The sequence below is a fragment of the Geotrypetes seraphini genome, chromosome 6 (genome assembly GCF_902459505.1).
Source record: "Geotrypetes seraphini chromosome 6, aGeoSer1.1, whole genome shotgun sequence".
NCBI classification, from domain to species: domain Eukaryota; kingdom Metazoa; phylum Chordata; class Amphibia; order Gymnophiona; family Dermophiidae; genus Geotrypetes; species Geotrypetes seraphini.
In genome coordinates, this window is record NC_047089.1 from 5626562 (window position 1) to 5640251 (window position 13690).

Genomic DNA, 13690 nt, shown 5'->3' on the forward strand with positions numbered 1-13690 from the left:
TCCAACAATGCCACCACAGTAGCTTATGTGACCAGACAAGGTACCAGAAGTGCCCCATTGCGCCTGGAGGTGCAGATGTTGTTCAAGTGGGCTGAAGCTCACTTACAGGTGCCCTCAGCAGCCCACTGTGTTCTTCACAGGCATAAGGATTCAAGTCCTCACAAAGTTCTCTGACTTTCCTAGAAACTGCATTCTAGATAACTGAGGCAGCCAACGCGACAACACAGCACGGGAAGCATTATACCTGAAGTTGGTCCTCAAAAAAGCTTCTAGCTACCAACTAGTAAGGACCTGATTCCTGCTGTCCTTGGAGATAACTATAGAGCTAGCAAGACTCTCCCTAGCTACACACTTATTGCTAAATGCAAAAGGCAAGGTACCACTATTTCCCTTTCAGGGTTTTGTCTTGTTTTAATTCAATGGGAAGAGAGATCAAGTTTGAGTCCTAAGGGGAAAGAAGTTGGACTCTAAACTTCAGAGAGAAATAGGCAGAAATTCTACTACTGTATTGGGATTCTTTTTCCTCACAAAGTGTCCACATTAGCCTTTATGGAGATTTGCAGAGTGGCAGTCTCAAGTGAGCTCCACATGCTGCCATGGCTCAGACACTGTAAGCCTCCACAAGAACCTCTAAGTTCAGACTTGCTTGAGCATAAGACAGGACTTAGCAAATCCCAGGCAACAAGTCCCATCAACAGTTGGAAATGTCTCTGAAGCCTGGGATTTTTGTATCTGCCATATCTGTTGCCAGAGCAAGGACTGGGGGTCTCTAGGTGAATCTGAGCCATGCGGGTACAGGAACTCTTGTCTCAGGTCACAGCCCCACACAATACAGAGGAGAAAAATGCTTCCACAGCCCAGGCAGTAAGTTATCTGGCTTGGGGAGACGGAAACAAAACGGGGAAGTCGACTGGCATGCAGGGATAAGGGGGGGGAAAGGGACAGAGTCACTGATTAGCTTAACGCTTTGAACTAGAGGTGATAGTGGTGGTTAAGTGGCTTGTTGAGTAGTTAGGGTCAGAGGTTAAGGTTAGGGATGGCCAATTTAAAAGAGGCAATAAAACTGGTGGAGAGGAGCGGGCTAAAAGACTGGGTGATGGCAAGAGTGGGTGGGGACTGCTAGCCATGTATTTATCCGTGGCCTTTAAGGGGACGTTAAATGTCCAGTTTATTAAGCTCTCTCTTTTCTCTTGGACATGGAATGGAAAAACAGGCCTAGGACATCAGACCCTAGAGGAGCAGCAGTGGAGTGCCTCAATTTTCATGGAGACCATAAGCTGCTGGCTCGTAAGTTTTTGGGCTGACTTCTAGAAGAAAAGAAAATTTGCCAAAGCATGGCATAAATTAAGGCAACACTTGGCAACAGACCCAGGATTATTGGGGGGTCAAAGAAAACCAAAAAGAGGAGTGGACTTCAAGGGCTGATTCATGAACTTCTCTGACATGTAAGAAGTTGGCGTACACTTGAGTAGGCGTGCTCAGGAAAGATGGGCTTCGGGAAAGGGGGGGGATGGGGGGATGGATATTGTTCTGTTTTCTGGTTGGGTTAATTTAGTCTCCGTGAAGGAACCCGTGGTAGACTTTTTCACCGTGAGTTTTGGTTTATGGTTGTACTTGTTTTCCGAGTGTTGTCGTTTTTCTTTTGTATGCAACTTTCTAAATAAAAACTATTTAAAAACAAAAAAACAAAAAAACTTTCTAGGCAAAATACAAAAATAAAAATTTTTCAACGTTAAAAGTACATAAACTAGACATACTGGAAAATGGAGGGAAGAGGGGGGAGGAACTATATTTGTTATAGGATAGATAAACAATTACAGTAGGTGCTTTTGTTTTATTCTAGAAAGTTCAGAAAACTTTTTTGTTTGCTAAACATTTTGGAAATTAACTATTTCAGTCTACTTTTATATTTATGTATTACATTATTGTTAACCGAGTCGAGCTCCTCTTGGTTGATGACTCAGTCTATAAAACTAAGTTTTAGTTTAGTTTCTAAGGGAAAAAGTTAAAAGAGAGTTTTAATTAGAGATCAGTGTTTAGTAAAATCAAAGCTACAATGAGAAGGCATCTTTAAACAAGTGGCTTTTCAGTTTCCCTTTAAAGCGGTTAAGTAATTTTTCCACAGCTGAGGAGCTGTGGTGGAGAAGATTTCTAAGCGCGTTGTCCCGATTATTTTTAAAGAGGGCACGCTTAATAATTGCTGATCGACGGATCTAAGTGCATGCAACGGTGCATATGGAATTAACAGATTATGTATAAATTCAGGTGTTTTTGAATTAATCATTTTAAATGTTAACAATACTATCTTATAAGCGATCCTATGAACAACTGGGAGTCAGTGAGCTTTCTTCAAGAGCGGTGATATATGATCACATTTTTTCGCATTCGAAATGAGTTTTATTGTCAAGTTTTGAATTATTTGAAGGCGCTTTATTTCTTTTTGAGTTATCCCTTTAAGCAATGAATTGCATGGTGAATACACCAAATAAGAACATAATAGCCGTACTGGGTCAGAAGTAGCAACAATCCATGCTACCGATCCAGGGCAAGCAGTGCTTTCCCCCATGTCTGTCTCAATTACTAGCTATGTTAACCACTCTTACCACATCCTCTGGCAATGCATTCCAGAGCTTAACTGAGTACAAAAAAAAAATGATTTCCTCCTATTGGTTTTAAAAGCATTTCTCTGTAACTTTGCCTGGCCCCTAGTCTTTACAATTTTTGACAGAGTAAAAAAAATGAATCCACAGACTGAAGACTTCCAACCTTACCTGACTCAGAATGGCTCACCGATGCCCCTCTGTCCTCCTCCTGGGGATATTTCCTTTCCTCCACACTTCTACTACCCCCTGGTGGGAAAATAAGCCTGCGGGACCGAGCAGCCAAGATCACCATGCGTGCAGTGCGACTTAGACACACACTGTTCCCTATGTGGGGTGCAGAACCTGGGTCTAGCTGCTGCAGCCTGCTCTTCAGTGTTTCTTCCACAGCACTCCTGTAAAAAGGAAAACACAAAGCCATTCATTCCTTCATCACGGATTCACTCCTTTCCCCCTTCTTCTATATACCACAACACACTTCATTGACAATCAATAGCCTACTTGACTGAGATTTCAATATCTTCAATGTAAAATATATCGATAATTCTACTCTCCTCCCTAGAAGACCTTCCTTCCTCCCTATCCCTGTCTCTTCTCCTCTCCCCCCTCTACTGCTCTGCAGTTACTCAAATTGTGCCTTGTCTTGAACTCATAAATTGTAGATTAGATTAGATAAATCTCCCAAAGGAGACTTAATCTAATCTCCCAAATTGACTTAAGTAATGGCAAAAAATCTAATCAGGTACTCTGAATTTCCCTCTCTGTCCCAATAGGCTCACAATCTAACTAAAGTACCTATGAAAGAAATAATTACCTTATTTTTCACTCTATAAGACGCACCTGACCATGAGATGCACCTAGCTATAGGAGGAAAAGCCAAGAAAAAAAATTCTGAACCAAATGGTGTACCCTGCGCCCCTCTGGTGGTCTAGTGGTAGGCCGGGACAGGGCAGGCAGGCAGGCCCCCCCCTGAGGAAGGCAGGACCCCCCTTGGTACCTTTTTTAATCCCAGCGGCTGCCTCCTGTCCTGATGTCTTCCGGCAGCGGCAGAGCGGCGTGCCTGTCTGGTCCCGTGCCACTCACTGAATGGCTGCCGTCAGTTCTCGCGGGATTCGTGAGAACTGACGGCAGCCATTCAGCGAGCAGCACTGGACCAGGCAGGTGCGCGAAAAGCTTGCACCTGCCTTGTGCGCTGCTCTGCCGCTGACAGAAGACATCAGGAAGCAGCCGCTGGGATTCAAAAAGGTACGGGGGGGGAGGGGGGCTGTAGCAGTATTCACTCCATAAGACACACCCTCATTTCCACCCACTTTTTGGGGAGAAAAATGCATCTTATGGAGCAAAAAATATGGTACTTACATTTACCTATATAAAGAGAAGGAAGAGTAAAAATATAATACTATAAATTCTATACTATAGGTGCTTAAAAGGCACAACAGAAGGGACAACCTCAATATCAAAGAACCCCAAAGAAAAATTCTAAAAATAAAAGGAAAAATATAGCAAAATTAAACAAGCCTAACAAAAATAAAGCGAAAATTAAAAATAAAATAGAAATAATCCCCCGTCATTCTCACTACCCTCAGTCAGCTTCTAATTTAACTCCTTAAACCTACAACTGTCATCAAGCTTTTAATTCAAGACCCCAGTTTTATACGACCTGGGATGAGAACACTACGTTTACCATCACCGCAACTCTGAACAGGTTTTTTTCTGTTTTGGAGAGGTGAAGCAATGTGAAGGGATGCCAGCTCCCCAGGGTCAGTCTCAGGTGCCATGAAGGCCGGGACAGAAGAGAGTGAACTTCCAACTATTAGACAAAACCAACATCTACAGACCAGCTCAAGAGTCCGCTTAAGCCAAGCTTCACTGGGAGCCTTGGAGTGCTCCTCTCAACCATGATGACTGACCCAGAAAAGGAAGGAACGGAGGACAGAAGAAATGCAAACAGAAGATATCCCCAAGTAGATGGAATAAAGGTTCACATGTCAGTTCCAGATGTGCTGCATCTCCTTACACACAAGATCTCAAGACGTGTGGAGTATTCTGCTCAAATGGTTTCACTTTCATTTTTACTGCTTGCCCCTCCCTCCTCACACTTAGCTCCTTGTGCAGATATATAAACTTAGCACTTAAGAGGCAACAGGTTGATCCTGTGGCCATCAGGAATAACGAATCATTACTGGTGGAAATTCACAGGGAAAGGAGAGAGCAACCATGGAGCCCATTTGCTTGTGCTCATGTTGATTTGTACCACAGTTTAGCAGGACAGACCCACATCCTCCTTACGTCTGGGTTTCTGGGAAGAATGTCCTACGTACAGACGGATTGGAGAGCCATGGAGTGGTGTCAGACTCCCTGTGCAACGTTTCATTCTGTGTGAATGGGAAATAGAAATATATTTGAGTTTGATAAAGCATAAGCTAGCACTTAAATACTTCTCTTGCACAAACGTCCTTCCCTATTTTGTAAAGTCTGGGACATGCCCTTTTCAAACCCAAGTGCAAGAGTGTGTCTAGGTGCGTCTTGTGCAGGTTGATAGATGTTCATTCCCTATTTAATACAAATGTTTAGCCCCGTTCTGAATAGATTGACCTCGGGAGTTACACCTGCTATCAAGCACATTTAGGATTTGATAAACAGCTGTTATCAAACAGCACACCACAGGAGGAAATGGGGTGAACCGCCCTCTTAATCCCGTAGTGGTTTTTATCTCTCCCAAATGTCAAACTGGCAAGGAAATCAGTTGCTGGGACAGTGTTGGGACAGTATGCAGTTATGTTTCCAAAGTCTCAAAGATATCCGGTTATGTGCTGGCGATTGTCAGCCCTAGCATTGCTAGCAGTCAGCATTTTCAGTTGGCCTAACCAACGTCAGCAAAGGCCTCTGGGACATTATATCAATCTGACTCTGCAGACAGACCCTAAATGCTCCTGCACAGAATTCACATCCATGAAGCATCCAGCCAGACTGGATTGTTTATCAAGAAGATAGGCTGCTTGAATGGGACAAAGAAGCCAGAGACTGATCCCATCTACCATGCCTGCAAGTATCACACCTTCCTTATCAATTAAACTAACCATTGTTTCAAACACTTTATAAATTCTAAACAGAAAGATACTGGGAAATTCAATAGATTCTACCTATAAAAGCTTCCTCTCTGCAACACCCCCTCTCTCTGTCTGGAACATCACCTCTCCCCTCTCTCTCTTTCCTCTGGACTCTGTAAGGCAGGTAAACTCTTTTCTCTCTCATTAATTGTAATGCTTGATGTATCTTTATGAATCTTGTTTTTCTGTAATATTCAAAACACTGCAATAAAACTAATCCACAAAGCAAAAAAATATGACCACGTAACTCCATTACTGATCAAATCGCATTGGCTGCCTATTAACCACCGGATCACTTTTAAAATAGCATTACTAATCTTTAAGACCATGGCATCTAATGAACCACAATTCATATCCAGGATGATTATTCCTTATCATTCTCTTCGATCTCTTCGGTCCTCATCTCAAGACCTACTATCAGTCCCTTCTTTAAAAATAGTGGGCACAAGAAGAAACGAAACGTTTTCCGTTTTAGCACCTCAAACTTGGAATGCCCTGCCTCTTTATATAAGAAAAGAAAAAGACCTTAGCTCCTTTAAAAAAGTTTTAAAATCCTTTTTATTTAAAGATGCTTTTATTACTTAATGATTTAATACTATATTTAAAAATTTTTCATGTTCAAAACTTTTAACCTTCTAAATATATCCCTTACCCCCTCCTATGTGTTTTTACCCTTTATGTTTCTTCTATCTTAGACTGAGAATACTGTAACTGTGCCCCTCTTTCCTACTGTATCTAGTTAGTCATGTTACCCCTTAAGTTCTAACATTGTATGTTATAAATTATTGTTTTTTTAAAAAATTTGTTAAAAATTTTGTTTTTAATACAGTCTGTTATCTCATATGATGTTTTAAATTGTACATCGCTTAGAAATTGTTATAGGCAATTCATCAAATAAAATTGAACTTGAACTTAAGCTTATTTCTACACAATATATATATTCTTTATGCAAGCATTCTTAGTGGTCTTTGTCAGTAATTTTACTTCCTACTGAATCTTCAACGAGGGTATCGAACCCGGGACCTAGCAGATTGTAAGGCCACTTCAACATTACCCCTCCAAACCTTACATTTGGGGGGCTAAACCTTACACATTGCTAGCAGTCAGCATTTTCGGTTGGTCTAACCAATGTCAGCAAAGGCCTATGGGACATTATATCAATCTGACTCTGGAATGTTGATGCAGATAGACCCTATATTCTCCTGCACAGAATTCCAGAGTCAGATTGATATAATGTCCCACAGGCCTTTGCTGACGTTGGTTAGACCAACCGAAAATGCTGACTGCAATGAACATGTTCATATTCTAGATATTTATTTTTCTAAAATGGATGTTTATGCTGAATGCACCCAGAACAAATATCGGTTTCTCCTATATTTTAAGCCGTAACTCAAGTGCCACTTCTATGAGCTGTATAAAATCATACCTTACCTTGGGGAAGACGAGTAACTGAATACTTTAAATAAGGAACACATATACAGAAACCACATTCCTCCTCTGGGAAGGGACATGGCCTAACAAAGCCTGCATCTGTAAATCATAGTGTCATTCTGTTATGGATTCAGGCCCACTACCTCACTCATTCTCTGGCCCTCTGTCATCTCATTCTTCTCCTCATCCAGTGGGGTGCGGAATCGCAGAAAAGAGAGCCCAAACTGGGAGTGCTTGTGGAATGGCTGGCTGCAGGTAATCCGGACCCGATCCCATTTCTCACTCAAAGATGCAGGCAGAAAGTCTCCTACAGACGGCAACAGAACTTAGTGTCAGGGACTTCCCAGTGTCTCTCCTTCTGCTCACAACATTTATTGCAAAAACTGTTTATTAGTCAAAAGCACAAAAGATCACAACTACAAGTCATTTCAGATCAAAATTTTTGAATAACAAAACAACCTAAAGCCACCCCCTCCCAAATTAAAAAAAAAACCCACATGGAGTGTCATGGGAGCCAGCACAGCTAAGACAGTGCAAATGCACCCTCAAATATTCAATACATGGCTACGAGCCCAAAAAGGCTCCCAAGTCACTTGAAGTTGACATCTCTTTACAGAGAAATATTCAGACGTTTCATCTTCAATTGATGAATCATCAAAGATCTCCGTTGATAAACTATAGGAGGATCCGAGTCCAACCAATGTAATTATATAGATTTCTTCCCAAACAGTAAAGCACGCTTCAGGAAATTCCATAAACCTGTCGGAACCGGATGAGTAAGGACTGAGGTCGAGAAGAGCATCTTTGGGTGAGGCAAACAACAAGACTTCCAAAGCTTGGAAACGTGAAGATGAAGAGTTTTCCAAAATACTCACGTTTATAGTTATACTTTATTTCATTTGATATACTGCCTTATCAATCGAGGTCAAAGCAGTTCACACATACTTGGGGCAATGGAGGGATAAGTGACTTGCCCAGGGTTACAAGGAGCGACACTGGGATCAAACCCATAACCTTAGGGTGCAAAGGCAGCAGCTCTATCCCACTTGAGGCAGTGCATGCAGATCTCTCATATATACCGTATTCATTGTGGATATCCTGAAAACCTGATGGACAAGGTGTGTCCCGAGAACTGGGATGGGAATGGCCAGTATAGTGCTTACAGCTGTGCTGAGTCATCAAGAACAGTTTCTCTATTAGTTATATAACCACCAACTCAGCACGAAGCTGTAATCAGATGTATCCATGCAAAAATTTGAGGGGAAAAAAAAGTTAACCTAAAGGCAGGAAGGAATCTACAGATCCCAGGCACTAGGAAATATTCTGCCAAGAAAACCAGAATTTTGGATGCTCTCGTCAACTACTACTGCCATCGGCCACCATGTGCATTATACAAGTTTGAGCCAGACCGTGTCCAAACTCCCGTGCGAGTCTCACAGCCTCATGAGACAATAAAGCAGAGTTGTCCAACGTCTGTCGTTGAGGGCTGCAATCCAGGCGGGTTTTCAAGATTTGAAATTACTACTATCCATTCAGTTGTATCCGACCCTACAGAGTATCCAAGAGTCAAACATGATTTCCCCAATAAATTTGCATGAGATCTATTTGCATGCACTGCTTCCACTGTATGCAAATAGATCTCATGCATATTCATTTGGGAAATCCTGAAAACCCGAGCTGGCGAGGGCTGAGTTGGACCCCCCCTGCTATAAAGCCAGCACAATAGTTCAAACGCAGCATAGCGCCAACAGAGCTGTGCAGTGCAAATAGAAAAGGAAAAATCATTCCTACTGCGGCGGACAGTAGTGACAAAAATAAAATCAGGCAAGGCCCCTGCAAAAACAGTGAAGAGGCCATCGATTTATAGTGAGGTGTCACAGGATATGGTAAAACAGTTTACCACAACTGAACTTTTTTTTTTTGTTTGAAATAATTTTTATTCAAGAACAAACAAACATATCAATGAAGAATACAGATACAAAGCAGGGAGAAAATGGGCAAGTCCAGCCGCATACAAATGACACACCCCGGCTGGAATGGCCCTACAACGAAGAAGGTTCGTACCAGAACATGTACAGCAAAGTATGTCAGTCTGTTTGCATTTCCCCCCTCCAGAACACCTGCAACCCCCCCACCCCGAGTGAACTGAACTTCTTAAATATATAGTAACAAAGCAAATGATGGCAGATAAAGACCAGAACGGTCCATCCATTCAAAGCCATAAATATCAATAACAGGAAAACGAGAAAGATTAAAATTGAAAATAAAGTAAACTCTAGACAGTTTATAGTTCTGAGTTTCATTCTGGCTCAATAGACTGAACAAGCGCCTCAATTTATCATCCAAGAAAGGCTAGCGCCGGATACGATATTTAGTTAGAGTCATTTGTTAATGGGCTTTGGATGGATCCATAGTGAAGTTTTCGGAAAGAGGAGTAAGATATTCCCTCAAAGAAGTCATGAAGTATGGAATTCCAAAGGCAGAGACTCGAAGCAATTTACATCCAGGTACTTCAAGCATTTTCCCTCTCTGTCCTGATGGCCTCATAATCTATCTAATGTACCTGGGGCAGCGGAGGATTAAGTGACTTGCCCAGGGACAGAGGGAGGGTTTGAACCCACAACCTCAAGGTGAAGAGGCTGTAGCTCTAACCACACGTCACACTCTTAAAAAAAAATAATAATAATAATTTGGTAAGGCAGCTCTAGTAACAAGAGACTGTAGGTAGGATCCAGCTTCAAGTAAAAATGGAGCACAGAAGGAATCTCTAGGTCAGTGTTCTTCAACCACCGGTCCATGGACCAGTGCCGGTCCACAGGGCCAGCACGTGCATCAGGCCCAAAACAGTGTTCTTCAACCGCCAATCCACGGTGCGATCAATGCGGCGTTATCTTCAAGCCAGCTCTCTCTTCCTGATTCAGTGCACAAAGCCACAGGCAGTGGCTCCTACAGGTATCCTGCGCCTGAACCGGAAGCCTTCTCTCTAACGTTGCAATGTCAGAGGGAAGGCTTCCAGATGAGGCACGGGACGTGCAAGGTGCAATTAGTGCTATTATGGGGGCGGGGTCTGGGGTGGAGATTGGGTAGAGATGGGCGGGGTCTGGCCCACGACTTAGTCCAGTGTTCTTCAACCGGTTCACAGAATAATTCTTTTATTTCTGCCGGTCCATAGGTGTAAAAAGGTTGAAAAACACTGCTCTAGGTCACAGGGAGGTGATCTGGAGCAAGTTTCTGTGCAGTGAGGCAGAAGATAATGAACCCCTTTCCCCCAAAAATCTCAATATTTCTATGGAGGAAGCAGTTCCAAACAGCAGCAGTCTATATATTGAGACGTTCAAGTATCTTACGGGCCGCATCGAGGCGGAGGAAGATATCTTCTTTTTCAAGGGTCCCACGACAACAAGAGGGCATCCGTTGAAAATCAGGGGCGGGAAACTACGAGGTGACACCAGGAAATTCTTTTTCACTGAAAGAGTGGTTGATCGCTGGAATAGTCTTCCACTACAGGTGATTGAGGCCAGCAGCGTGCCTGATTTTAAGGCCAAATGGGATCGGCACATGGGATCTATTCACAGGGCAAAGGTAGGGGAGGGACATTAAGGTGGGCAGACTAGATGGGCCGTGGGCCCTTATCTGCCGTCTATTTCTATGTTTCTATGTTTCTATGTTATATACTACTATTTTTCACTTCTATAGCGCTGAAAGGCATACGCAGTGCTGTACATTTGGCATTTAATAGGACAGTCCCTGCTTGGAAGAGCTTTCAATCTAACTTGGACAGACATGACATATAGGGTTGAGGATTCAGAACCCAAGGTGAGAGGATTTAGGAGTTGAAAGCATTCTCAGAGGTGGGCTTTTAACTGGGCCTTGAACACTGCCAGAGATGGAGTCCACCGTAGGGATTCAAGCATACGGTGCAGCAAGATAGAAGGGAAAGAGTCTGGAGTTGGCAGAGAAGGAGAATGGCACAGATAGGAGGGACTTACCAGCTGGGCAGAGTTCGGCAGGGTGGGGGCACGACATATCTCTCCTGATCAATCACAGTCACACACCAACACACAAATATGTCCACACAAACCCATTAACCTGCCCAGAGTGGCTGAAAAAAAATTCTATGAGCCATATTTGCATGCTTTCTCCACTTGTAACATGAAGACACCAAACAATTCTTATAACTATCCATCAGGTGGCAGCATTGATCTAAAAAGGTGAAAAAAAGTTCTATCCTCATCTATCATGTGTACAGCCTTGTATATAAATTCTCTAAAATCATGAAAAGTACAAAAGTAGATAGCAAAAAAATTGAGGAAACAAAATGAGTGGAATTTACAAATGTAAGATGAGACTAAGACAGGGAAGAGAAGACTAATAATAGCTTTACATCCCGAGGCAGTGCATGCAAATCCATCTCATACATATTCATTGTGGATATCCTGAAAACCTGACCTGCCTGTGGCTCTTGAGGACCAGAATTGCCTACCCCTGTTCTAGAGCATTCTTTCCACTGAGAAGTGAAGAGCTAACCTTACTGATTTGCAGGCTCACCTTCTTTAAACATCCGAACGCTGGTGCGGTTCTCACCCAATTTGCAGTTGGCTGGCGTCATCAATGTGGTTGCAGGGAGCAGGGTGACGTAAGGTCTGTCCGGGGGCCAGGAGGAGCGCCCCACATCGATCTGAAGCAGGGCTGAGCCACAGTTCCCTGAGAAATCGGGACAGATTACTGCACAGGGTACAATTTCAGCTTCCCACACTGGCGATACAAGGTGTTTTTACACAGGACAGAGGGCCGTATAAAAATCAAAGATGGGGGCCGGAACTAGCAAATCTTTTCTGAGTATATAAGAAAAAGTTCCAAAATCCCAGGCCCCATATTATTTGACAAGATAAAAGCAGGACACCACCCAGCACACATGTAGACTCTACAGGATGGATAAACGATTGTCTAGGAACAAGGAGATGCCTCTATGCAGTTCAACCCTTCAGAGTTTCCCGGGAAGGCCGACATATACGTACGTAGCAGATATTCAAAGATAAGGACCATTTGGTGTTTCTTATCTTGTGTTATGCAGTTATCTGTGTATACCGCATTGATCCATTTATCGGAAAATGTGGTATAACAAATGGAAAATGATTAGTTGCCCTTTCCTAATCTCTCAACTGTTGAAATTTAGCCATCTCCCACCAGCTTTACTGCTCGAGCTCTGGTCAGATCTCTCTCATGCCTTCACTGCCCTCTCTCCTTTCATGACGAACATATCTCCCAGCTGTTATTGAGAGCATTTTTAAAGAGACAGCACCTTTCTAACAATCAAGACATTTCAAACAGGAAGAAGTGTGCAACATTGGTCCTAAGAACTCTATTTATTTATTCATTCATTTTTCTATATCGTTCTCCCAGGAGAGGCTCAGAACGATTTACATGAATTTATTCAGGTACTCGAGATAAATTGTGTGCTTTAGATTAGTCTTATCTCTATTAAGTTTCAATTTAAATCACATTAGCCCACAATTCCAAGGTATCTAGGCATCTTTTAAAGCCCTCCAACACATTTTCTATTGCCCCCCTCAAACGGAATAAAGATAATAATTCCATCAGTGAATATAATTAGGTTCTCACCTTCGATAATCTTCTTTCTATTAGTCCCTTCTGGATTCAGTACGCTAGGTGTTCAATCCTTTCCTGCAATCCAAAAGTTGCAGAAACCGAATACTTTTCCGGCACGTGCTCCTTCCCCTTAGTGAGACTTAGAGCCATCTGCAGTTGAGTCCCAAAGCCAAGCATCATACTTTAATAAATCCATGCAGATGCAGAACTTATCCAAAAGATTTCCACATGGATTGCTTGCAGAAATTGAAACTGCAGATGGCGCTAGCTCTCACTAAGGGGGAGGAGCATGTGCTGGATTTCTGCATCTCCTGGATTGCGGGAAGGGATCGAAAACCTAGTGTATGGAATCCAAAAGGGACATAACAGAATAAACAATATATGCAAAATAGGTGATCCCTTTGGTACCCCACAAACATAAAAACATTCAGAAGAATAATGAACAGTGAATTTCACCTGGTAGGACGTACAAGAGATTGGATGACCTGAATATGTATACTCTGGAGGAGAGGAAGAACAGAGGAGATATGATACAGATATTTAAATATTTGAAAGGTATTACTATAGAACCAAATCTTTTCCAGAGAAGAGAAAATGGTAAAACTAGAAGACAAATTGAGGGATGGTAGACTTAGGAGTAATGTTAGGAAATTCTTTTTCATGGAGAGGGTGGTTGATGCCATCCCGAAGGAAGTGGTGGAGAGGAATACGGTGACGGAATTCAAAAAAGCGTGGGATGAACACAGAAGATCTCTAATTCAAAAATTAATTCTATAAAATGAAGAACTAAGGCCGGTACTGGGCAGACTTACATAGTCTGTGTCCTATATATGGCAATTCAGTTTAGGATGAGCTGGGGAGGGCTTTCAAGGGGAACTCCAATAATTTTGAACACGAGGACGGTGCAGGGCAGACTTTCACTGTCTGTATCATGCAAAT

General features: G+C 42.5%; 1 protein-coding gene across 4 annotated transcripts in view; it reads right to left on the reverse strand.

The window, feature by feature from the left end:
- The window catches only part of LOC117362180 (short transient receptor potential channel 2), a 31921-nt gene that overhangs the window by 9755 nt on the left and 8476 nt on the right, over positions 1–13690 (reverse strand). For 2 of the 4 annotated variants that reach the window (XM_033948140.1, XM_033948137.1), the window contains exons 4-7: positions 11690–11866; positions 7285–7448; positions 4890–4975; positions 2772–2995 (exon numbers count right to left, since the gene is read on the reverse strand). In XM_033948140.1, the coding sequence (XP_033804031.1) occupies positions 2772–2995; positions 4890–4975; positions 7285–7448; positions 11690–11866 (651 nt within the window). The remainder of the gene's footprint in view (positions 1–2771; positions 2996–4889; positions 4976–7284; positions 7449–11689; positions 11867–13690) is intronic. The other 2 variants (XM_033948138.1, XM_033948139.1) reach the window with 2 other exon arrangements.